General features: G+C 44.9%; 1 protein-coding gene across 1 annotated transcript; it reads left to right on the top strand.

Moving 5' to 3' along the window:
- The first annotated feature begins 2,896 nt into the window (after positions 1 to 2,896).
- On the top strand, positions 2,897 to 7,693 carry LOC147703402 (hemoglobin subunit beta-2-like). Its single transcript, XM_086931837.1, has 3 exons — positions 2,897 to 3,063; positions 6,180 to 6,402; positions 7,434 to 7,693. The coding sequence occupies exons 1-3, from the start codon at positions 2,972 to 2,974 to the stop codon at positions 7,560 to 7,562; spliced, it is 444 nt and encodes a 147-aa protein (XP_086787963.1). The 5' UTR covers positions 2,897 to 2,971; the 3' UTR covers positions 7,563 to 7,693.
- The last annotated feature ends 19,592 nt before the right edge of the window (positions 7,694 to 27,285 follow it).

The raw sequence follows: 27,285 nt of genomic DNA, 5'->3' as shown, positions 1-27,285 counted from the left end.
GCTTTAATTCGTCCCACTCTGCACTTACCGCCAAACCCAAATTCATATGGTCACCTCACTCACCCTGCAGCCACTCCTTTTACCCTACTCTCACACTGTTGCATCGCTCACCATGCAGTCACTTGGGTACTCTTGTCACCCACACAGGGTTTAGAAATTTTTGTCAGGAGGGGGTCCATAAGCCTGAAAATGTTGACAGGGGCGTCTCGGCATTCAAAAGTTTGAAGACCTATGTCCTAAGATAAAGTTACAGTTCATATCTCGGCCGAGGCTTTGTTGGCGCATTTCTCTGGGTTGTATTCTACTGACAGCAAGGCTGACGATGCTTCAGTGCCAATGATTCCACTGTGTCCCAACCTTGTTTTTAAAGAGGGTGAGGATTTTAAAGCAATTTTAGACAGTAGACGTTAGAAGGCTCCGGGACCGGATGGTATTCTGCTTGATTTATTCAGGGAGGACCCAGTATTTTGGACTCCGGTCCTCACCTCAGTATTCAACTCTGCCTGTAGCCAGGGCGCGCCCCAGTCGTGGAGCTCATCAATAATTATACCCGTTTTTAAAAAAGGAAACATGCATGATGTTAAGTGTTATTGCCCGATATCCCTCTTAGACTCCACAGCAAAAATCATTGGGAGAGTAGTTCTGGACCGTTTACTTGACTGGATTAATATAAAACGTATACTTGTCCCAAGTCAGTATGGGTTTAGGAAGGGGCTTGGGACTATTGAACAGTGCCTCAGTCTCCATATTATTGGTGCAAAATACAGATACGCCAAGGGAGTTTCCACCCACTTACCGTTTATGGACTTGTCAAGCCCCTTTGACTATGTCACCAAATCAAAGCGATGGGCCATTCTAGAGAGCATGGGTGTTGATGTGGGGCTGGTTACATTTTTAAGGCTTTTTCACCATGACCTCATAGCTTCAGTTAGGTCTGGGAGCGCAGGCGAATGCACAGACCCCTTCAACATTAAGCGCGGGGTGCGCCAAGGTTGTGTCCTTGCCACAACTCTTTTTCTCCTCTATATCAACGACCTGGAGAAAACATTGGTTTCTGTTTGGGTGGACGTTCCGCATGTGGAGTAAAAGAGTGCCCGCACTCTTATATGCTGATGACGCAGTCCTCCTGGCAAGGACGACCAATGGCCTTAAAAAACGTATCAATAGTTATGTCAGTTTCACTAGAGTCCTGGGCCTGGAGCCAAATTTTAAGAAAAAATTTGCTATGATTTGTGGCCCAAGAAATACCAAAACCAGTTCCCTAAATATTGATCACAAAACCCTAGATAGGGTTAGTTATTTTCCTTATTTAGGCCTAGAGTTTGTTGAAGGATGTACTTGGCTTACTTGTATCAAAAATGGAATATCCTGATATACTCAAGCTGTAGGTACTACTTCCTCACTTGCTATGTCTATTGGTAAAAAGCATATTGCCCCTATGCTAGAGCTATACGACTGGAAATGCTTGATGATCTTAATGTATGGACTCGGTTTCTGGGGTTGTAGGGATGCATATGCGATACAGACATAGGAGAAGAGATTCTGCAGCCGGCTACTAGGCGTCCCTTACTCATTCCCGGATTTCGGCCTACACCTGGAACTAGGCATTGAGTACGTCGAAGATACCATCAATGCTGCCCCCCTGGCTCTCTGGTGCTCAATTTGGTCCAACAAAGAAGCCGAATTCAACCGGGCTGTCATCCGAGACTGTTTAACCTGTGCTCATGGTTTGGCCATTCCATGGTTACAATATATTAAAAATTACTTCTCTGCACTTGGCTGTGCCACTTTGTTCGAGCCTCCCGAGTCCATCCAAAAAAGGACAAAAACTGGGTCCGGGACATTTTTCGTAAGCACAAACAAGGCACTAGGGAACTAATGGAAGTGTCTGAAAAGTCAGAGATTACTGTGTTATTCAAGAGGTTCCAACAATTGCCCTGTATTTAATATACATGACCAACTTTAATGAAAGAACACTGTTGGCAAGATTTAGGCTAGGTTCCTTTCGCTGGTTAATATGTTTTGCCTTAGGTCAGTACTCCTCAGACACTATTGCCATTTGCCCAAGTGATGAACAATCTAGCCACACCATTTTACATTTTGTTTTCTTTTGTCAATTTTATCTGCCGTACACTAGGAAGTTTTCATTACTGTTATTGCTCAGACAAAAATTCTCCAAGTGCAAAGCCGCTGCTTCTATTTATTACAACTTAACGATTGTAATGTTTGCTATGCAGTTGCTAGTTTTTTTAAGTGCACTTTAGCAAAAAGGAGTTTGCTGTTTTGATTTTAAAAAAGCCTTTACATTCTCCTTTATAAATAATCATTGACCTTGCATTTTTAAGTGTATATTGCTGCTCCCAGCTTTTATTCACTAGGCACCTTGCTACATTAGCTATGATGCCCCTGGAATCAGAACTTCTGCACTGTCACTTTATTCAATGCGAACCAACATAAACAATAGTTTCTTGCTAAAATGTGATTGTTTATAATCTACATGTCTTATTACTATACCAGACTTGACGCCCCTGGAACTTTATTTTACGGACTGTAACTCTAATAACCGTAAATTTGCACAATGATTTATATCGTTTTTAAATATGTGGCCGTTACTTTTTAACACTTGTGTATACCATGTAGTTGGTTTATTTGTATTGTGTGTATCTTTTATGATCTGCCTTTGGAAGATCGAATAAAAGCAATTGAATTGAATTTATATAATTAAAATTTGAAAATAACATGCCTGTCGTTGTTTAAAAAAAACGTCAAGAAGGCGGTGGTCATGCCAGTGCAGTGATCTGGCAGAGGAGATAAGTGGGTTTGGCATGACTCAGCAGAACCAGGGCCCAGGGTGGGCCTGGCAGCGGTCCCTATAAATCTCTGAGGGTCTCCCAGCCACCCAGCAGACGCAGCTTCCGGAAGCCGAAACTGACTCAGCCAGCCCCACGCTCGCCCAGCATCAGAAGCAAAGATGGTTCACTGGACAGCCGAAGAGAAGGCCGCCATCGCCTCCGTGTGGAAGTCGGTGAATGTGGAATGTGAGGGGCACGAGACCCTGGCCAGGTACGAAAAAAAAATATTGTACATGTTTTTAAATTCTTTCTGCTTCCCATTGCTGTACAATACAGAAATTATGCATGCCTATAAATGATACTCACTTGGGGACATTTTTGCAAGACAATGCAAGGTAATATTGGTTTAAAGCCACACTTTCTGTGTTTTCATATCTGCTTTTAGGTTTGACGAGATGAATGTTGGTTGCAATGGTCATTCCTAGCAAGTGTTTTGGAGATATAACAAGAGAGCATCAGGGTGTAGAATTTAGAATATTGGCTTTGAGGTTGGCCAAGCCGGAGAGGAACCCACGGCAGCCTAATGCTTAGAAATGGCGCTCAGCTATCTCACCACGATGACGTAGCAACTGATATTTTCACAGGTGGTGCTGTTAGAAAGAAAACTCTTCTTTATTGAAAAGCATTCGAGTCAGTAACATAGTGAGGCATTTTGAGTATCTGTATGTGGTACAGCATGAAGAGAAACAGTTTCACTCATGCCTCCTTTCCCCCATCTGCCATGCGACCATTTGTTTGCTGGGAACGGTAAACAATGGCTAATGGAAATATGCATTTGGAACCCCATAGAATCGAAAAGGGACTCCTCTTGTCAAAATGTAATTATCCTTAGTGTAGCAAAAGATTCCATTTGTCATTATGCAGAGCAGTTACAATTCTTCTATTTTCATCACATGTGCCTGTGTCCAGGTAGTGTGCAAGGACATAGGAAGAAACATAACATACACTGCGTATAACCATTTCCTGAATGGCAAAGAGCAGACTAGTCTATCCATGCCAACATGGGTTGCAGGAATCATGAAAAAAATTGATGAGATGGTCCATGCTAAATCGTAATTGAAGAATACAAATGGATTACAAGTCTACCGACAATTGTGAATGAACATTCATGAAAAATCTAAAGAGATCAAATATTTTCTACTAAAGGACACTTCTGCAGGGCTGTAGGGAAGGTTCCAAAGGATGGATTCCCAGATGAAATTTTTCAGAAAATTGATCTATATTAGAAATTGTACAACAAGTTTCAAATAGATTGGCAAAAAGAAAAAAAAACATAACATGTATCTCAAAATCTGAAGGAATGCTCATTAAATATTGCAGAACGTTGATGGTCTGCATGAGAAGACAAATCCGTCCCAGGTGCGCTAGCAAAGTCATTACAAAAAATATTGGTAAAACGGGAAGCAAAACAACGCATTTTTCATCAGAAAAACTGTTGAAAGCATTTGGATGTAGAGGCAGTTTGAGTAATCTAGGTATTCAATTTGAAGATGTATACACCATCTGATTTCGATTCCACCTTCTGCCCCCTTTCAGTTTCTCATCTTGCCCTTTCAAACTTGATTTTCTATCACGTCTGGGCAAATGACATCATAAAAAGCTTCAGCAACATAAATTAGGAAATACCTCTAAATAAATTATGAATTAACAGTCATAGCAGCAAGCGTCCGCTGGAACAAGTAAATGTCATCAATAAGACGTACCCTCAATTCTACATGAATTACCACTCAAATAATACCTTAACATTTATTATATATATATATATATATATATATATATATATATATATATATATATATATATATATATATATACATATATATACATATATATATACATATATATATATATATATATATATATATATATATATATATATATATATATATATATATATATATATATATATATATATATATATATATATATACATATATATATACAATAATTTTGACCCGAATCCGCAAATTCACACTTCCTTCAAAAGACAACAAGCACGCATTTTGTCACCAAATGCGAGCTCCTCATTTCAGTAAATAAAGTCGATTCCCACAGGACAAAAGGTGTACATTTTGTAAAATAACTTGCATTCAGGCAAATACCATCTTTTCATTTTTAGAAAACCCAAAAAGTTAGTACTCGAAAACTCACATGCACTACTGCCCCCTTGAGACTATAATCTGCCATATATAACCATGTACTGCAAACATATCCCAGGGGTGCACATCATAGGCTGGAGGTAGTAATTACATTTAACAAATCCACAACTTATGCCAGGATAGTGATCAGACGCCCTTTACTAGAGAAAGCTACCACCATAACAAGGGTTGGTTTAGATAATGCCAAGCTGACAATATGCACTGGGTGGCCGCATAATTAATGGGCTACAACTAGGGATGACCAATATAATAATTCTTACTGTCTTCTTTCTTTACTCTCGCTCTCTTTCTTTCTTCTATTTATCCTTTTATTCTTCTTTCTGCATTCTCTCTTTCTTCTTTCTTCTTTTTTTCCACTTATTCTTTTTTCACACTTTTTTCCTTCCCAATCTTTATATTCTTAGTTTTCCATCACCCTACCTTCTTCCTTTCTCTTCATCCCTTATTTGTCTTTGTTTCTTTTCTGTTGTTGCTATATTTTGTCGTACTTTCTCCTCTATTTCTCTTTCTTCTTTTGATTCTTTTTCCATTCTGTTTTCTTACTGTCCTTCTAATCCTCTTCTTACTTCATTTCTTACTTTTTATCCTTGTTCCTTTCCTTTCTTCTTTTGTTTTTCCCTTTCTGTCTTATTTTCTCTCTTCCTTTTGTCCTTTCTTTCTTTCATTATGTTTTAGGTTTATTGATCTATTTTCCATCTTTCTTTCCTTAATTCTTCCTCCATTAAACTCTGTCTTCCCTTTTTTGCTTCCTCCCTTCATCCTCTCGTAAATTTTTCTCTTCATTCCTTTCAAACTTTTTTTGTTTTCTTCCTTTCTTTTGTTCCTTTTTTCCTTTGTATTTTTTATTTCTTTCCTTTTCCATCCCTTTATTCATTCTTTTTTCTATCCTCCCTTCCTTTCTTCTTTTCTTCCTTCATGTATTTGCTCTCTTCCTTGCTTTCTTCCCCTCCTCCTTCCTTTCTTCTCCCCATCCCCTCTGTTTCTTCCATTCCATCTTTTGTTTTATCCCCTTCTTGTTTTTCCTCAATTTCTTTCATTGCTTATGTTGTATTATCCATGGGTCTCAGTTCCAGTGTTTTCTTTTCTCTCCCAGCCAAATTAATTACTAACTAACAGAACTTCCCAGAGGTGAGCTACTCTTTTGACGCTTTTTTTCTCCCTCTGGCAGGGTGCTGATCGTCTTCCCCTGGACCCAGAGGTACTTCTCGACCTTCGGGGACCTTTCCAACGCAGTCGCCATCCTTGCCAATCCCAAGGTCAAGGCCCACGGCAAGAAGGTCCTGTCTGCCCTCGGAGAGGCCGTCAAACACATTGATGACATCAAGAAGACACTGGCCCACCTGAGCGAGATGCACGCAGACGTACTCCATGTGGACCCCCAGAACTTCACGGTAAGGAGAGAAGGGTTCGATAAAATCACCAGCTGTGAGGGAATAGACCATAGAGGATTTAAACCAGAGTGAGGGAGAAAAGAAACTACCCCACTAGCACGTCATTTGAAAAGAAATAAGTGCCAGGGCCCTTGTCAGCAGTCCAAAGCAGCTTGTACCAGCCATTGTGCTAATAATGATAATTTAGACGTTTTATATATTAAAAATGAATAATACCTGCCACCCTAGCTATTTTTATAGCTTTGGGTTGCAGGCATTAGTCCTTTTAACAACTTTTGTTGCGTTCATCAAAAATTGAACAAACAGCGCCACCATGTGGCTGGCTGCCATAAGTCCTGATTAAGTACCAGTGCCTAGCACCGGAAACCACCAGCTCAAACTAAGCCCTGTACCCCACCATAGGCCCTTGGTGTCATCACTGAGGTCTGATATTCCAGGAAGGGAGAGAGAGATGATGCCCCAAATTGGACCAAATATTGTCCCTAGCTTGGGAGGGAGCATGCCCTTGAGGACACTGACAACAGTAAGCACTGAAGTCTGACGCCTAGATATGAGGTCTGACAGTGTCAGATCTTCCACCTCCCGAGTACTGCCCAGACAGAAAGAAAGGACACATGTTTGTGACTGCCCTCCAGTGAAGGAGGGACCACCTCTAAGGAATGATGCCCAAAAGCAACCAATAAAAAAGCACATAAGTGTGACTTTTGTATAGTGCATGAACACATGTAGACACAAAATATCTGATCACGCATGAGATCGAATTGAAGTAGTAAACAATTACTGGCGACTTGACATCTTATTACAGATGAGTTCTAACATAAGAACGTAATACAAGGAAAGCAAAGTGTTTATATAAAGATTACAGGGGTTTTTCGCACTGTCTACAAACTTTGGAGCCAATCTACACATTTTTATAACATATAATGTGTGTGTGGGGGGTGGGTGTCTTTTTCTCTTTTCATGTCAGTTTCTGTTCAACAGACTTCTCTAGAGTTGACACCCTCACTAATGACTTGTATTTCCTCCATCAGCTCCTGGCAAATTGTCTGGTGATCACCTTAGCCCGCAAGCTGGGACCAGCTTTCACAGTTGATGTCCAAGCGGCATGGGAAAAATTCCTGGCTGTGTCCTGTGCTGCTCTGTCCAAGCACTACCACTAAAGCTCCCAGCACACAGCTAACAAGCAGCAGTCTGAGGTCAATGTGCAGTGGTTGCCTATGGCACAATTCAAGGAAACATCTGTCAAAGTGTGACAAATCGTGACATCAATAAAGAGATTTAGTATATTTTCCTCATGTTGTCTGGCGTGGTTTTTCACTTACCACTTCCTAGTGGGAGAAGTTAGCTATATATGAGTTTAAGCGCAACCTACTTCACTTCAGAAATATCACAGACCAAGCCTAAACCTACTAGCCCTACAATTCCTTGCATAATCCTCCAAGCTCAAGATTTAGCTACTTCTGATCCCAATCGCAAGCTTGTAAATCAAAGGTAATATCTGCAAGCACAAACTAGCCATGCACCCCCAACCCTGCAAACCCTAAACTACAAAGCCAAGCCCAGCCCTATAAATAGAAATCCATACCTAAGCTTGGTCCTATAAATCCAAACCTAAAAACCCAGTCCTATTAACTCTAGCTTATACCTTCAAACCCCAGTCCAGCAGGCCAAACCTAAACAGACAAACTTAAGCTGTGCCTACAAACGTAAGTTCCACCCAACAAAACCTAACCTACAAACCAAAGTCAAGCCCTAAAAAACCAAACTGCAATCACAAGCCAAAATCTATAAACATAAGTGGAGCATTGAACACTCAGGTTATGCCCTACAAAGGCAAACCTATAAAACAAAGCCTGACTTTACAAACACAAACTTGTAGACCCAACTCATACACAAAAAAACAATTCAAGATGTAAGAAACTAATCAGTCCTGCAAACATAGAACAAAAAGCTCAAACCTAGTCTCACAAAGCCAACCAAAAACCGCAAACCCAAAGCATCACACTTCAAACCCAAAGCACAGCTCTACAAAACCGTACAAGCACAAGCACATCCCTACAAGCCCAGGCCTAATGCTACAAGCTAATGCCCAGGCCAACAATCCCAGGGCCGCCCCTACATTCCCAAGCCAGTGCTTGAACCTGAGCCTCTAGAACACTAAACTCAACTGAACAAACCAAACTCATTTGTTCAATATCGACCCTTAAAAAAGAAGCCCCAAGACAACAAACCCAATACTTTAAACCCAATCTCAGTCCTGAAAACCTAAGCCCACCCCTGGCACCTAAGCACCTGGCACCTAAGACTAGCCCGCCTTTGCCTTCCACTTACCAGATAAAGGCTCATAGTTAATGCTAAAAGGAAGAGAGAAAGATGGGTTGACAGAAAAGCAAAAGAAGGATGGACGAGTGAGTGAAAGGATTTATGGAGGAGAGGGTGAAATGGAAGTGGGTAAAAGGCTGGATGGGTGGGTAAAAGGATGAAGGAGTGGGTGAAAGGATGGATGAGTAGGTGGAAGGATAGGTGAAGAGTGGGTGAATGGATGGCTGGATGGAAGGATGATAAGAGTAAATGGAAATCGTAGAAGATGGATGGATGAGTGGGTGAAAGGGTGGGTGGACGAAAAGCTGGAGGGATCAGTGGGTGAAAGGATAGATGAGTCACTGAAAGGATGATAAATGGGTGAACAATGGCTGGGTAGGTGATAGTATGGATGAGTGGGCAAAAAGGTTGATAATATGTGAGGGGATAGATGGATGAGAGAAAGGCTATGGTATGGTGAGAGGTAGATGGGTGGATGAAAGGATGGGAGAGTAACTGGAAATCTGAAACGATGGATGGATGGGTGGGGGAAAGAATGGAAGTGCAAAGAGAAATGTGAGAGGGTGTGTAAAATTATGGCAGAATAAATGGAAATCAGAGGATGGATGGATGGGTGGATAGATGGATGGATGAAATATTCACAGAGTAAATGGAAATCTGAGAGAATGGAGGGATGGCACACTAAATGGAAATCTGAGAGGATGGATAAGGGATGAAAGGATGGATTTAAATAAAATGATGGATGAAAGGATTTATTGATGGATGGGCTAGTTAAATGATGGATGGATGCATATAAAATGAAAGTGTGAACAGATGGATGGATGAATGGATAGAATGGCCAATGGATAGATGGAATGGTGAAAGATTCAATGGTGGATAAAAGAATGAATAGATGATAGAATGTAAAGGTAAAATGTTGGATATCAGCAGGTGGATGGATGGGTGAAAGGATAAATGTCCATGTGTTTGGATGGAAGAGACAAGGGAGCCATTTTGCTTGTTTGGTGTTCTTTGGTTTAAAGTGGAGATGTTTTCATTTTCTGACTACTCTCTTGCCTGCAAACCAAGCCGGACAATTCGAAACGTATTCACCCTAGCCTACATGGATCCTCAAACCTGAAAGCAACTGACTATCCTTAAAACCTGAGCTCCATCATATGAACACAAGCACATGCATACAAAATACATTTACAAGCCTGTCTCAGCTTTTACAAGCCCCTACTTACAATCCTAATCCTATCCCCAATAAACAAAGACAAGCCTACAAATGTAAGACATGCCCTACAAATTCAAGGGCAGCCATGTAGGCCCAAAATGATAGCATTAAGCTCAGGCTGACAACCCTCAACCGGCAATCCAATACTCATTCCCAAATATCGCCGTCCAACTGGGCACACCGGGGTTCTACCCTAAAAAGGGAAATCTTCAAACCCCACCTGATTTACAAACCTAATGTCAGCCCTATCAAGCTAAACCCAGTCCTACAAACACCAGCGCGACAATTCAAGCCCAAAACTACAATTCCATGGCCAGACTCACACAACCAAACTCTGTGATGCAAATCCAAAGCTCAGCCCTCCAAACCCATACCTACAACCTCCTACCCAACTCCACTAACCATGTAAAAAAACAAAGTGCAACCTTAGAAACACAAAGCCAGTCATGTGAACCCAAAGCTTGTCCCATGAACATTAGTTTTTTCTTTCAAACTGAGTCCAGCCCTACATGAGTAAGAGTCAATCTACAAACCTTAGCCACTTCCTACAGACACCAATTCAGTCATTCCAGCTCTACAAATCTCAGTTTAATTCTGCAAATGAAATTAAACACAAAACGACAAACTTGTACTCAGCCCTAAAAACCCAAACCTACTGCTACAAGCCAAAAACCCGAGCTTAAAAAACGAAACCCAGGCTTGTGAGCCCAGCTCAGCCCTATAAACACATGCAAACTGAGCTCAGCCCTATCAACCCAGGCCCACCCCTACAAACTCAAGCCCAGCTGATAGGCCAGTTCTGCACCACTGACGAGCTTGAGCGCTTGGAAGACCCTGTGACAAGCTTTGCTTGCTATCTCTGTACCCCACGTCTTGGTGTAAGTTGTGTGTAATGCAGGCAGCAGAGTTGTGTGCAACACAAGCAGGAGAGCATTCAGCCTTTGGCACAGTCTCACTTGACTGTGAGTACATGTGATAGTGTCAGGGACCTGAGGAAGGTGGCCAGCAGCCTTGGGGGCACAGTGCAAGGCCCTTGGTTGGAACACAACCCACATACTTGCCAACCACACTGACTTAGGGGGAGTTCTACCGCTTTAATCTTCCTATTTAACCCACTCCTGTCCCTTTTTATGGCCTGGGAAGCCAGCCAATACTTTATTCGATTTTTGTTAAAATCTTAAAAGTACAATCACAGAAAATCCATTATGAACAAAAATACATCTTTCTCAGTAAAAAGGGTACCATATAAAATAATAGAAAGAGGTAAGTACTTGAGATAGCGCATACAGTACTAGATGCATGACAAGCAGTAAGCAAAATATAATGGGGCAACATATCCTCACACCTTTACAATAAGCACATTAACTGGCCGAAACCCTCATGAGTCGCTGGACAGGAACCATAAGGCTTTACATGAGGAAAGAACCACCTGTAGATATATACGGGGCAGGACTCAGGTGCAAAAATAAGGGAACTACAGTCAGATGCAGTCAGTTCTGACAATATAATTTATCCAATCAGCCAATGACTGTGGACAGGGTATGTTAAAAAACAAATAAAATGTGTACATTCAACCATCATGAGCCGTCATCATATAAAATCGTATAAGATCACAAAGGATAAGAAAAATAATTCAGACTAGCAGTTAAGGAAAGTACAAATTCTTAGGGTAGAAGTAGGGGTAAGGGTATAGCCCTCTATTTAAAAAAGTGGCTTAAAGTCACTCTTGTCAATTTTTGCAGAAACTCCATGGCAGCCCTACACTGCCTTAAGCCTGCCTGCTTCAAGAATGGTAACATGAACAGAGATTGAACTGAAGAATAACATTCACAAAAGAGAATAAAGTGCATGGTACTCTGTACAGAGCGTCCATCCCACGGACAGGCAGACAAGGTGAACAGTGTTTAGGGGTAATCTTACTAACAAAACCTGTGATGTAAGTTGTTGACCCACAGTAGGTAGGCTCAATGTCCACACAAGTGCTAAATGGGGCATAGACAACAACCGTGGTCATTCTTGAGTTTTGACCAGCCTTTCCTATGCACATTTTGCACACAAAAGAAATGCTTTGGACAACGCTCTACGGAAACAAGGCCTAAAGTTGCTCGAGTTCAAAACAAAGCCTCATGGGCCAGACATTTGTTGATCTTAAGTATGTATGCAATCCAAGGGATTTTCTGACTATGTTCTACATTCAATTAATAAGCCAGAATTGCACAGTTGAGTATGTTTACCATTTAGACCATATTTTCAGCCACATTAAAAGCGGCTGGAGCCTCACAAAATCACTTATATACCCCAGTCTCAGTTCCGTGTGGCATATGTAGTTACTGGTGGACTTGGGTGCAGCAAGCAACCTTTTTGTGAACCCGTTTTCACCCATACCCAGCCACGGCTGATCACAAATGCCCCAGACACCTGCCCCTCCTGTGGTGCCAGGCAGACACTTAGAGGGCATATTAGCAAGAACCTCGTTAAAATTATCGCCGTTTTAGCGGCAGGAAACTGCCGCTAAAACGGCGATAATGGGCTTGCTAATATGCGTTATAGAATTCCAATAGAAGCCCAGGTTAGATCCTGCCGCTAAAACAGCGATAATTTTAAGGAGGTTCTTGCTAATATGCCCCTTAGCCTTCTAAATTCCTAACAGCTCCTTAACTGGTTTACTACTCAGGCGGGTCGCGCAGCCTAGAACCGCTTCAGCACTCCTAGATAGAGCCGCCCCCCTACCAATTTTTTAAGGATTCCATATCTTCCTCTCATTAAATAAAATTCCTGAATAAGGGTGGGTTACCTCACTTAGGCCTGGGTAAGATGACTATAATTCTTTTCTACTTGCAGTGAAATATCTAAACAGGCCACAGCTGAGCCTAACTAAGGTTGCCTGTGTTTTAGAAAAGCCCACCCGAAATTCAGTGGCTGCAAGACTGTATTTCCTGCTAATCAGAGGCTGTCAGGGTCGGGCTAAAGGTTTGACTCTGACACCTTCTACGTACGGTGGTTAGGTTCCCAAATTAGACCAATCTTGCCCATGAGTGAGGTCAAGGGAGTTAGGTGCTGAGAGAAAGAGAGAGAGGGGGAGGGTGGGAGCGAGGAAGAGAGAGAGACAGAGAGAGAGAGAGACAGAGAGAGAGGAAGAGAGAGCGAGAGAGAGAGAGGGAACGAGAGAGAGAGGGCAAAGAGAGAGAGAGAGGGAGGGTAGGAGTGAGGAAGAAAGAGAGACAGAGAGAGACAGAGAGAGAGAAAGAGAGAGAGAGAGAGAGGGAGAGAGATAGAGTAAGAGAGAGAGAGGGAGAAAGAGCGAGAGCGAGAGAGAGAGAGATAGAGGGGAAAGGGCAAAGAGAGAGTGAGAGAGAAAGAGAGAGAGAGAGAGGGTGAGGGCAAAGAGAGAGAGATAGAGAGGGGGGAAAAAGCTAACACTCTTACTGGATGCAAAATAAAGTGAAGCATGTGAAATTTAGACAGGAACAACATGGATTACCTTAACCTCTTCCATGCGTTGGACGGCCCCCGGCCATCTGACGTCACGGTGGGCATGTGCGGAGGGCGGCCGGGAGCCATCCGTACAGCGCACGCGTCAAATTCTTTAGCACCGCGGGGGAATTCCGGCTGCAGCGACGTGGTTAACGTTTTTACACTCATTGTTCAGAGAACGATCAGTGTTTTTTTACCTGTAAAGTTAAAAATATGAAAGTAGAGCCCGAAAAGGACCAGTTTCAATGTATATTTTAATTACCACGGGGTCTGTGACCTGGAGTGACCCGACCCACTTAAAACCTTGGCGCAGCACCAGCCTCCTGGGTAATACCTTGGGCCCTGGCGCTTATGTTTTTTTTCACAAATTAAGCACTTCACCATTCTTGGTCATTTATATGCAGGTTTTCAGGGCCTGCTGGAAGAAAAGCGAGACTCTGGGGATCCTGACAGGCACAAAGGAGCGGGAGAGCCAAACAGGAACCTTATCATCCAGACCACCCTAATACCAGTCAGTTCTTCCTTCTTTGGAGCTGGCAGGGGGTTCTGAGCACCAATGGAGGGTGTATGGACTAATGCATCTGTTAGCTCTATGGCATACTGCATCCAGGGTAGGGATCTGTGTTTAAACACCATGGACATAGGTTCAAACCCCAGTGGGTCCACTCAGCCTCTTATCCTTCTAAGGTCAAAAAGATGAGTTGATAAGTTGATAAGTTGAGCAACAGTATTCATCCAAGTAGTCAACGCCAAGACGCCCATGGATGAACGTGTGCTTTACAAAAGTATGCTATGTCAGGTAGGCCTCAATGGAGAGGATGTGGCCTAACAGCTAGGGTGGTCGACATCGAAGCTGGGGAACCGGGTTCGAGTCTGGGCAGGGACGCTCAACATCCTGTGATTCGGGGCAAATCACTTAATCTGCCGATGCCTAACAAAAATGAATGTGCCCGTCTGTAACACAACTGGTGCTCAAGTAAACGCTCTAATACCTTCGGGACTAGTTTGCGCTATATAAAACTCCCCCAAAAATAATTAGGACAGTCTCTGAGAGGTGATCTGGACTTGCCAGAGTTGGGACTATTCACACAAAGCGTGTGAGCCCTTTGGGAAATTCACTATAAAAATAGGGCTTCCCCTGGAGCTGTTTAAAGCTCTTACTGATGGTTGGTTTTTCTTAGTGGTAAGAGGCAGAAAGATTCTCTAAAAGGAAGATGTGAAGCAGGGCCGGCTCTAGGCTCATGGTGGCCCTGTGCAGGGAGCGTAGGTGGGGGCCCCGGAAGAGTGGGTCCGGACGGGCGGAGCTCAGGAAGGTGACACTAGTTAAGCCAAGTAATTAGATATTTTAGCATTATTCACTTTCTCATAATTTCCATTACATATGATTCTTAGATGACAGCTGAACCCGCGTTTTTGAACGGACGGACTGGCAGTGTAGCAAACCAGAAATCTGCATCCCGAGAACCTCTAAATTCACCATCCCCTGACGTTTCCGCATGCCGGGCACCGTCTCTTCGAGGTCTTGACAGGTTACATCCATCAAACCCTCCGTGTTTTTGATCGTTGTTTATTTAATATCATTCATTTTCATTAATGCTTTAGATTGAGGGTCCTTGTAATGTGGTATTTTTGCTACATATTTTTTCTCAAAATCCCTTGGGGCATACCATAAATCTTCCTTGACTTTGTCTTTCAGTCTGATCTAGATTTTACCAATGTTTCTGGTGCAAAGTGCATCAAAATGCAGTGTTTGATTCTAATTTGCCTCTAACAATCTTGGGAGAACCCCAAACCTTACTTTAAAATATTGATTAAATCATATTTTTTTTCACAAATTTCGCAGTTTAATTGTGCACCTAGAAAGGTATTTGCGATTGCCACAGATGTCCCTAGAATGCGACTGAGGGACAGCAGGACACAAAATCGTCTGCAACGTTGTTTAAGCTCCATCCAGTTTTGACCAAACACACTGGGCAATTGTGCGATTCCACAAAATAAGTAAAAAATAAGTAAAATACTAACATGACACTATCAAAAATAACAATACAATGCTTTACATATTATCTTTCTACATTGTTAACTGTTCTCAAAAATCCAGGTTGAGAATCACCCTTCCACCTCCTCCTGACCCCCCCTCCTTTTAATTTGAAGTTGCTGGCGGCTGTGCTCCCCAAAACCTACACCCCAGGCTCAGGCCATGTACAGAAGCTTGAGGCCTCGGTTTTTCATGTGGCCTAACCTGGCTTCCTTAACCCTCTAATATTGCCATGCTAAAATGCACACTGGCTCTGTCAATGGTCTTCTGTCTAAAGGTTGAAGCCCCCACCACACTTCTCCAAGCCAGAACCCTCCCACATACAATCCAGAGTGCCTCGCATACCCCATGCCTAACTCCAGGATAATCTTTGACTCTGTTCTGCACGTCGCTAGATGTGCTTCCCAATGCCACGCAGGTCTCATCGTTACACTGCATACCTTTGTTAAAACAAAGAACATCTGCCTTATTTATACACACCTTATCCAAAACGGGCTCATAATTCTTGGGGTTGGAGTTTACATGTGCATTTCTTGCTCAAGATAAAACTGCCTGCTATGGTGCAATTAATATACTGGAAGCAATGCTGTAATAGACGTCATGTATTTGTAAGTGACTACAAAGTAAATGGAGAGGAGGCGGGGCGCTTGTGGAGCACAGTACACACAAGTGCATAGTAAGATGCACAAAATTGAATACACAAAATTGAATACACAATAACTGACTATTCATTTCCTCAAACCAGAAAATGCCACCCTCCAATGACTGACACCCATGCCTCATGCACAATCAACCACTACGTCTCATGCAGATTTAACCACCCATTTAACATCAGACTGCTTAATTAGTTGTATGCATGTAAATATTTCTGCAGGCTTCTCTATTTACCTTACAGAGGGGCTGGAGAAGGATTTCAAACTGTCCGCATAATATTATAAATCCAATACCGAAAACTATATACACAGACTGACATAGTGGCCTCTAAAACTGCTAACCGGCATGCGCCAGGACATGGAGTTGGAAGAAGGGCTGCGTAGATTAACCTATATGATGCTTTAGATTTCGTTTTACAAATAGAGCTAACTCGAGCATTTTTGCTCTTTGGGTGGACACCTGAACTTCCACAGAGTAGCTGGTGTGTTGTAACCCGAGCAGTGGTTAATGCAGTGATGCCGCTAATGAGGTGTCCTTTTACTGGGCTCCAAATTTGAGAAGTGGCAGAGATTTTCACGTGCATGCTAGTAAACGGAAAGCTTGCTGGGAGCAATCCATACCCACGAGCGCGGGCATTAACAATAAGGAAATTGTGGGGCTCGGCTACCCTGGGGTCTGTAAATACAGCACCTTCACCGCAAGACGTGATTGTAATATCGTGATGACTTAGTTTAGTTCACTTGTCTCACCTGTGACCTGCAGCTTCTGTAGCGGGAACAGACTGCTGCCAAATTATGGTCCACCGCCCCCGCACATGTGCAGTTTACATCGAGCTTGACACAATATTGTCACAACCTGTGCCCCGCCCTGAAGACCACGCACTGGCGCGCAGCTTGCAGTGCACCATGTGTAACTAATGGCTCATGTGAATCTTTGTTGTGATGCACATCGTGGGACATGTGCGCAGGAGCATAACTGTAAAACGAACTGGTCCCAAATCCAGTCAGTGAGCACACTGTGCCTAGGGGCACCCCGGAGCTCCTGATACCCACCGCACTGCGGGGCTGCACTGTCTGCAGGGGCCTTTCTTACGTCCATGGAGACGTGCCAGAGTTTAAGAGCGAGAGAGGAAGGACAGAGCATGTACACGGAATACATTTAAATGTGCCTAAAACATTAAGTAAATTGACCTCGGTAAACTTTGCTGCTGAGAAGGCATATCTGTTACAGCAAATATGTCTGTTTTATTATTCTGAAACGTTGTCTGTCAGTAAAACTTGACATTGAAGAAATTCCTACCCGAGACTGCTGGTGCTGCACACTTCACGACATGCTCCTTCTGCAAATAATAGTGGCGGACTGTCGGTGCTGTAGTGATACTCTTTCTTCCCCCAATAACTCACGGAGCCGGATGGTGGTACCAACCTCTTTATTCAGGTACATACATACAAGGAGCGCAAAGCATGTCCTGCGCCCAGCCTGCTCGCGCTCTGAATGCCGCGCTCCGCCTGCCGCGCCTCTACGTCAACGCACGTCACGTAGCCACGTGACGTGCCGTGCTAGCGCGCTCACTACATATCTCCCTTTTTTCCAAAGAGTTATGTGAACAAGTCCTGACTCATATCATAGTCTCTGAACCTCACTGGTGGGACCACCGCCCTGCCCCTTCTCGTCAGTCTTACCGGGGAGCTGGCAGTCGTTGCTTCTTCACTCTGTCCACTCTCTAGCGCAGCCGCGCCAGGCACACTCCGACTGCTGTCTTCCTCCGGCTGACACTCTGCACTGGCCTCTTGATCTTCGTTACTACTTTCTCCTAAGTCCGGGTCTTCACCTCCATAGTCACTGGAGTGGTCACTGTTGTTCTCACTCTTTTCCGTGTTGTCTCTGCTTCTCCAGTTGAGTATTTTATTGCACCTGGCCATGCGATCCTGCGACCACACGTTTCCATCGCTCAGCAAGGCCGCCCGGCCCTTGATTTCCACAACTCTCAGGGGCCTGCTGTACTTACTTTCCCCTTTTTTCTGTAGAGTGGGCAGTCTTACTCTCACCCATTCCCCCTTTTCGAGGGCAGTGTCTTTTACATTCCTCCTCGCATCATAGTGTTTGGTATACACTGCTTGTGCCTTCTTCAGATTGGCTTGCACCACTGCCGGTGACCACTCACTCTTGATAACTCTGTCCTTCCATATCCTGTTGTCTTGGGTGAACGGCTCCCGGCCCCTTAATATCTGGAAAGGGCTATAGCCAGTGTTCGTGGGAGTTATCCGATACGCCCACACCATGTGCCATATCTCCGCCTCCCAGTCTTTGTTGTCTGCAATAGCCGCTTGTATCGAGCCCATCACCACTCTATTGAAGCGCTCCACCAACCCATTCCCCGCCGGGTGATATATGGATGTGTGTTTAGACGCTATTCCATTTCTTTGCATAAATTGGTTCCATCTGTCAGAGCGGAATTGGGGCCCATTGTCACTGAGGACACACTTCGGGATGCCCTCTCTCACGAAGGTCTCCGCCATGAAGCTCACTATTTTCTCAGTGTCCATTGTTTCTTTGATCTTTACTTCCGGCCATTTCGAATAACGATCCACCATTACACAAATGTATTTCTGTATACCCTGTGCATTCAGCACTGGCCCTAAAATGTCGATGGACAGTTCCTCCCACGGGTTTTGTGGAGGATCAATCTTTCCCAGGGCAGGGCGCAATGGTTTAAGCGTTTTGTCCGCGCCTTGGCACCTCAGGCACTCTCTCACGTGTCTTTCCGCTCTTATGTCCATTCCTGGCCACCAATAATTCTGCTTGGCCCTTAGTTTCAGCTTTCCCACTCCCAGGTGGCCTTCGTGTAACATGTCCATCAATCTGGGTATCATCGTTGACGGGGGTATGACTCTTTCCCCTCTGTATATAAATGTTCCCTGGTCATCCATAGATAGTTCCTCTCTCACCTCGAAGTAGGGGACAAGGCCACGCTCTAATTTGCATTTGTCCTGCCAGCCTCTCACAATGTAGTCCTTCACTTTCTCCATATTCGGGTCTCCTTCATATGCCGTTCTCCATTCCTGTTTGCTGATAGATACTTCGAGGTCCTCGGTGAGTGCGACCCACTCTTCCCCCACCTCAGGGCATTCTGTACTGGGCTCCATCGCTGCCGCCCTACTCAGGTAGTCCGCCACTTTGTTCCTGTTCCCTGGAATGTGTTCAACATCATAGCGGAACTCCATTAATTTGAGCGACATTTTCGAGATCCTCGGTGTTGCTTCCGCATGTCCACTAGATGTGAGCACTTTGAGCAGGGGCTTGTGATCGGTCCTCAACCGGAACCTTGTGCCCCACAGGAACTGCCGGAACCGGGACATGGCCCACACCACCGCCAACATTTCTTTTTCAATCACACTATATCTCTTTTCAGTGTCATTCAGGGTGCGGGATGCGAAGCATATGGTTTCGACTCTCCCCTGACCTCGGTCTTGCATGAGGACTGCCCCCAGTCCTTTATCACTTGCATCAGTGGTTAGTATGGTGCTTCCCTGGGGGTCGAACCCTTGCAGTGGAATTGCCCCTGCCACTTCTCTCTTTATCATTTCAAATTCCCGTTGAGCTTCCTCTGACCAACAGAACTCGCTGTTCTCACGGGTTGACAGCCTCATGTGGTGAGTTTTCGAGGCGAAATGTTCAATGAATTTCCCATAGTATTCCGCCATTCCCAGGAATGACCTGACTTCCTCCTTGGTAGCTGGAGATGGTGCGTCGCAGATCGCCTTTACATTTTCACTCTTGGGAGTCACACCTTGAGCACTGATTTCGTGGCCCAAGTACGTTACCTTCTCCATCCCTATCCGGCATTTGGCCCATTCTGCTGTGAGGCCCTTCCCTTCCAGGATGCCCAACACCGCCTCCAGCTTCCTGTCGTGGTCCATCCTGTCCTGGCCCATCACCAATATATCATCCTGGAAGTATTGCACTCCCTTGAGGTCCTGAAACAGCTGATGCATGAGCTTTTGAAATACTGCAGCCGCCGAGGCTAGTCCGAACGGCATGCGGCGGAATCGATAGCATCCGAAGGGAGTTATGAAGGATGTTAAGCTGCGGCTCTCTGGGTGTAACGCTATCTGGTGATACGCTGAAGTCAAGTCTATGGTGGAGTACCACTGAATACCCCTTGTGCTGGCCAGCATCTCCTCTATCCGGGGAAGAGGAAACTTCTCCACCACTATATTTTTGTTCAATTCACGTAGGTCCACGCATAAACGGACCTTCCCGTTTGGTTTCTTCACCACCACCAACGGCGATAGCCATTCAGCACAGGCTATCGGCTCGATGATCCCTCTTTTCTCCAGCTGTTGTAGTTCTTCCTTCACGTCGTCCCTTACTGCTAGCGGGATGTTTCTCACCTTGTGTGCCACCGGTACAGCTCCTTTTTTGAGTACGATCTTGTGTGCAAATCTGTCGAGTTTGCCCACTGAGCCTCCGAAGACCGTTGGGAACTTCTTCCTCCATTTATTCGTGTCCAGCGCTTCCTCCGGCTCCGTCAATAATATCTGTTCCTTGCCTCCCGGGTCCAGCTTGATGCCCAGGTCTCCTTGGTCGAGCCACCCTAGGACGGAGGGACCTTTCTCGGAGACATACAGTTTGCACCTGGCCTCTCTGCCCCTGAACTCGAAGTTCAATCTCCTGCACCCGGCCATGGGGATTCGATCACCGTTGTAGGTAACGGGACGTATGTCCAGCTTGTCCAGCTCGGGGCCCAGTCGCGGAGCAAACTTCTCTTCCCACACGCTCCGGGGGATGATGGTGTAAGGCGACCCTGTGTCTGCCACCACCTGGACTTCGACGCCTCCGATCTTCATTTCCATGACGTGTTTCATCGTTCTTCCTCCGCCGGTGCCACGGCCTCGGTCATTTATGCTTAATATTTCGTCGTAGATGCAGAGGACTGTGATCACCTCTTCCTCTGCTGCTTCTTCTGGCTCCTCCGATGCTTGGGCCACGTACTTCACTGCGTTCTTGGCTGCCTTCTTCCTGCACGCCTTTTCAAAATGGCCGATTATTCCGCAGAACGTGCATTTGGCGCGAAGCGCGGGGCACTTCGGTCGTGCGCCTCGTGCGTCCAACTGCCGCATCTGTAGCAAGGCCGTTTGTTACTTCCGGCCTGTTTGCCAGGGTTGCCTGGGCTGTTCCGCCATTTGTCGGGACCCTTTTCTGGCTGTTTCCGTGCCTGATTATCCTTGTGGTGTTCTTCCTCGTCTACTTTGTTCACCGTCCCACTGGGCACGATCTCCTTCTTCGTAGCCGCTGCACACCTTCGTGCCAGTTCAGCCCTTTTCACTATCACCAACACGTCCTTGAGAGAGGTGTCCCCTGCAGCCCATAGCTTGTCCTGCACGCTCGTGCACGTGGTGTGCATCACCACTTGGTCTTTTATGAATTCACTTTCCCAGTTGGCATATTTGCACGATACCGCCAGTTTCTTCAACGCCGCCACATACTCTTCCACCGTTTCCCCGGGTAGTTGCTTCCTTTGCTGGAAGTTAAACCTGTCTACTGAGACGCACACTGAGGGTTTGAAGTGTTCTTCTAGGTCTTCCAGCGCATGGGCATACACGTCGTCATCCTCTGTCTCTCTCTTCTTCGGCACCAAGCTTTTGTAGATCCTTAGGCCTTCAGGGCCCAGATTCAGCAGCAGGATGCGTTTCTTTCTCGGCGGCTTGAACTTCTCCTCGCTCTCGTCTTCCATCACTTCTATGAAATTGTCTATGTATTCCTTCCAGTCCTCCCATTTCATGAGCGGTTCTCCTGGTCGGGGAAGGAACTGGACTGGCGCTATCGCGTAGCCCGCTTGTGCATTCATCTTCTCCGCCCGGGCTGCGGGTAGCGTACCTTCCAGGCTTCTCGGGCTCCCTGGTGCACCGTTTCGCTCTTCCTTCTTGAGCAAGGGTGGAGGGCTGTTCCTTTCAGCCCTTTCCTGTTCGGGTGGAGTAGCCAGTGCGTATCCCGGTGGGCCGTGACCGTGACTGGCTTCCTACCTCAGTTGTTCAGGGTTCTTCGACCGTCGCTATTTGTGCTCTCGGTGCTCTGTTCTCTTTGCTGATGGTTGCGTTGCGCTCCTTGCCGTGCCCTATGAGGATGGGGTCGCTGTGCGTACCCTCGGGCCTTCCTCGTTTCTCCTGCGCCACCACTCCGTTCCGCCGTGCTTCTCGTAGTCTGCGTGGTGGGGGTCGTGGGTCGGTATCCCACCTTCGTCGCCACTGTAGTGATACTCTTTCTTCCCCCAATAACTCACGGAGCCGGATGGTGGTACCAACCTCTTTATTCAGGTACATACATACAAGGAGCGCAAAGCATGTCCTGCGCCCAGCCTGCTCGCGCTCTGAATGCCGCGCTCCGCCTGCCGCGCCTCTACGTCAACGCACGTCACGTAGCCACGTGACGTGCCGTGCTAGCGCGCTCACTACAGGTGCGTGTGTGCTTCGTGATCATAAGGCGGGATGGCATTGTGTCATTTTAAAAAGGTTACGCACGCACGCAGCCGCTGCGCCTGCCGCAGCCACACATGACCAAATCCAGCCAATCAGAGGCCCGGCCACCGGCAACACAAAATGGATTTATAATTGTCTCAGCTCTTCAAGGGAAACAACGTGAGAGTGCGAATCTTGTGCACGATCGATTTAATTAATTTTTGATGCACGGTCAGTTTGTTGATATGAGATGACAGTGGCAAGCTGGTCTAGACCCAGGCCTGATAAATAAGTGCCGGTGGTAAGCCCCGGAAAGCACCGGCACAAATCCTCGTTGTGGCGGCCCCTGGGGTTTGGCGGCCCTGTGCAGGTGCACAGTTTGCACATGCCTAGGGCCGGCCCTGTGTGAAGAAAAGTGCGGAGATGGTCTCGAAACACTCTACAGCTTCTCCCAGGCAGTCTGTGAAGTGACAGCATTACTCCTGTCCTGGCAAAGTACCTTCCTTCAGGCAGCAGTTCCTTAAACTAAACTTGCAGCAGCTGGGCATCCCGGTTCTAGAAAGTGAGTTTGGGCTTGTTCTCTTCCCTTGTGGCGGTCAACCTCTGCCTCCTCAAGATGCACCAACATCAGGCTTCCTTCATAGTCCTGGGCCTGTGGCTGGCTCTAAGGAATGTCAACACTGTGGCCATGCCCCTCATCCAACCCTTCCTCCTCTGCACAAGTGCATAAACAGAAAGGCTGGTCTCAGGGGCAGCATGTATCCCAGCGGCATACCGAAACTTGAGGGGGCCCCCCTGCAAGGCACATGGAGCCCCCCCCCTTCTGGACTTAATGAGAAGCTCTCAGGTCACGGTACTGTGCTGAGGACCCCTGGAGCTTGGGCCCCCCACACTGTGGGGCTGAAGGGGACAATGTTATGCCACTTATGTATCATCAAGACATGGCAGCCACTCAAATGCTGAGATATCCCTGAGAAGGTGGAGGGAACCAACCAGATGCATGTGCAGATTTTTCTTTGTATAAGGTCCAGTCCAATGGTGATGATGTATTATGTAATAATTCTAATGGGAGGGTTCATGACAACATGAAACACCCCTTTTAGCGACAGGGGTTTCACCCGAGTCAACAGCCAAATAGTCTATTGTGGGGCTGCTACTAAGGAATGGACAGCCATATTGACTTTCATGAGGAGAAAGGGGATATAGCTACTGGCCTGAACTACAGCTGTCTTCTGTGGTAAACCCGCATCTTGGGGATACACATAAATGGGATCCCCAGACGGCCTTCACCTCACTCTCACTGAAGTCAGATGGCCCAGTTACTGCAGACTGAGTCTTCAAAGAGAGGCAGTAGACAAGAGTGAACATAAAAAGTCACATGCGCCTACATTACGATTAGCTGCCACCAACAACTAGCAGTGGTGGAGCCTTGCAAGCGTGTCAGTAGTCCCACACTGTAACATGCGGTACACCTCTAGCTCCAGCAGTCAGGAGAACTCTGGATAGGAGCAATGGACTGGGTTATCGGGGAGGGGAGTGGTGATGTGGGAGCAGAACCTCAAAAAACTCCACCAGCGACTGTGCCATTGCTGTCCAGAGATATACACCACAAGATGAAACATTGGTCAAATAATTAGCCACACACTAATGTGTTCTTTCAGACTACCATCAGAACTGCTGTGGAAATGTTCTTGAGGTTGAAGCATTTAATCCATGAAGAAAGTTTTATTCTAAGTACATACACTCTGGGGACATAACTAGTTGCATCACAGTTACCTTGTGCTCTGCGAAGACTGTGGGGAGAGCTGACATGCAGGGGGGCATTGATTGGAAGGGAGAATGTGCAGGAGCAAGATGAACAGAACACTAAAACAGCATCCATATTAATAAAAACTGTGCCTTCGTAAAAATGTGGAATAGCCAAATCACCTTAATAAACACACTGCTAAATGACATATCAAAATTGTTTTAAGTGCAATATTAATAATTTGTTAGTTATATCTAAAATTCAGCATAACATCATTAATAAATAAAGTTAATTTTCACTCAAAATTGTGCATTCCGAAAAACGTCCACAGTCTTCCCCCATCTGATTGTTACATAGCCACGAAAACACATTAATAAAAAAAACTTTGTTAATTAGGAAATCATTTGGTCAAAATCACCATCAATCTCAATTGCCTCCTGGAATTTCCGGGCACCATTTTCATCTGGTTGTAGAAATGATCCTTAGCACTCCCCAATTCCATCTTCTTTGGCCTTTTCCTTTCCTTTAAACTATTTGCACATTTACCTTGGTGTTTATATCTACTAATCGCAAGCATATGCATAGTTACCCGGCTGCAACATTCTTCACGTTCAGCGCCATGAAGCCTATGGGTGTCCGTGCGCTTTAGAAGTTGTTATTAACATAACATAACATAACACTCGGACAATTTAGCAAAAAAAAAATAATAATAATAATTACACACATCATTATGATTATTATAGGGGTTAGTCTTGCCTGATAAGCGGTTCCTCCTATATTACCTAACCTTTCACCAACCTTACCAAAACTTTACTCTAATACACCGTACAGTTTCCCATAAACCAGGTTCTTCGAAAGATTTAATCTCATGTAAAAGATTAGTTAAATTAGTTACAGTTTTCAGCAAGATGATTTAACAAGGCAATCGTATGTTTACAGTCCTCTTTTGTCTTAGATGCGACCAGTAGATCATCACTATATTGCACCAAAACTTAATTGCATGTCAACCTCAAACTCTCTAGATCTTGCTTCAGGATTTGGCTAAAATTTGAAGGACTTTCTGTCTGCCCTTGTGAGATTCTGCACCACGCAACAACTTTATTTAAACAATGTAATGCAAAAAGGAACTGTGATTCCTCAGACGAAGGAATTGAGAAGAACTCTTGCCATAAGTCGATGAGTATATACCATTCTGCTTCTGATGGAATCTGAAATAAAATCAATGGATTCGGTACCGCTGGAAAACACGGACCAACGAAACACGGACCAACGTTCCTGTTAATCTTGAAGAGATCTTGTACGATTCCCCAAGTGGAATAGTAATAGGCACAGATCAGACAGTAAAAATAAAAAATACATTTATTGGCCTAAATATTTCTCTGTATCTCAAGGCAAAGAACCAGAGAGAGTGACACTGGCTTGTAGTAACTGAGCACCAAACAGGCCACTTTATACATTTCATGTTGTCGATAGAAAATCTTCAATCAGCAAATCTTTGCCATTTGTCTGAAGAACGGTGGAGCAAGAGGGTGTATTCAATATCATACATTAACCTATTATCTCCTACAATCATATTCTAAAGGGGTGAAAAAAGTTTTACATCCATTCACATCCTTGACATAGGGTGGAACTGCCCTGCTCAAAAGATGGATTTGAGTACAGGGAAATTAGAGAGGCAACATAGTTGAGTTGAGGGAACATAGGAAAGGTTACTTGGGAGAGCAAATTCAATGAAAGGGTACAAAAAGCAAGCCGAGAGTATGAAAGGATTTTGGAATACTTGAAAATAGAAACGAATGAGGGAAGCAAGGACATGCAATCACATTTCTTTATAAGTACTGGAAAGACAACATCCCTGTGATTATGCACAGAGCAAAAAAGAATGTATTTTGATAACCAATGATTTTAACACATTTTGAATACAGTGGAAGACAATGAAAAAACCCATCGGAATTCACAAGAAACAGAAACTGAAAACAGGAAAGCCTAAATGTAATGGGTATAGAGGAGATTCTGAACTCATGGAACTCTGCACTCTTAGGGGCTTATTGACAAGCCTCTTGCACCGCCGATACGTCACTTTTTGTAATGTTAAAAGTGATGCACCAGCGGTGCAAGAGGCTTGTAAATAAACCCCTTAACCTCTTCCATATCATGATGAGCCTAGCTCGTCATGAGTCACAGTGGAGCTGTGCTTATGATGAGCTTGGCTCGTCATAACTGCTGCGTTCTGCCCACGCACGATTGATTCCCCGCCTGTGCGGGCAAATTAATCAGTGGGCGAAGTCATGATGAGCCCAGCTCGTCATGAGAACAGCTCTACTGTGACTCATGACGAGCTGGGCTGGTCACGAGCACCGCAGCGCTGCGCCCCCGTGCCATGGGGGAATTACCCCTATAGCGAAGAGGTTAATGTTTTAAGCCTGAAAACTTGTTCGAACAGTATATGGCTATACATGACTATGTTAAGCAGAAGTAAGGCAAAAATCATTCATTTTGTTTACTCTTTGCAGTGGGGGCTTTTTAGACTGAAATGTCCCCTGCATGGCGAACACCCTGTTATGTGTTGTGTGAAATTTTAGCTATTTGCTTTTGGGTAAATATGTATATTTTCATCAAAATTACATGTACTTGTGCAAAATTTGAAGCCAACATTTTGCGCTATATTTTGGCCTGAAAGGCAGCCTTGTATTAAGTTTTTTGATGTAATATCTTCCGCACAAAAGCAATCCAAAAAGGAAGTAGCGTGGAGAAATGTTTTCATGTTAAGTCTCTCTGTAGTAGGCGTACCCTTTCACACAATTCCAGCTTTACAAACCTTAGTAAATCTGGAATAGCGTGAAATACTTTGGTGGATGCATGGAAACGTCCATGCTCCAGCCATGGAACGCCTACCACTAAGAAATGTAGCTCAACACAAGCTATTGCGTTGCATTACATTTCTTTACACAAAGCAAACGCAAAGCAACTCAAAACA

This window comes from Lissotriton vulgaris, chromosome 7 (assembly GCF_964263255.1).
Source record: "Lissotriton vulgaris chromosome 7, aLisVul1.2, whole genome shotgun sequence".
In the NCBI taxonomy this organism is placed as follows: domain Eukaryota; kingdom Metazoa; phylum Chordata; class Amphibia; order Caudata; family Salamandridae; genus Lissotriton; species Lissotriton vulgaris.
This window is presented reverse-complemented; position numbering and strand designations above follow the sequence as displayed.

What these genes read in the sequence shown, in the direction of transcription:
- LOC147703402 (XM_086931837.1), top strand. Translation starts at nt 2,972, where the DNA reads ATGGTTCACTGGACAGCCGAAGAGAAGGCCGCCATCGCCTCCGTGTGG. An exon ending in GGGCACGAGACCCTGGCCAG is followed by an intron (nt 3,064 to 6,179) that starts GTACGAAAAAAA and finishes TCCCTCTGGCAG; the next exon opens with GGTGCTGATCGTCTTCCCCT. An exon ending in TGGACCCCCAGAACTTCACG is followed by an intron (nt 6,403 to 7,433) that starts GTAAGGAGAGAA and finishes TTCCTCCATCAG; the next exon opens with CTCCTGGCAAATTGTCTGGT.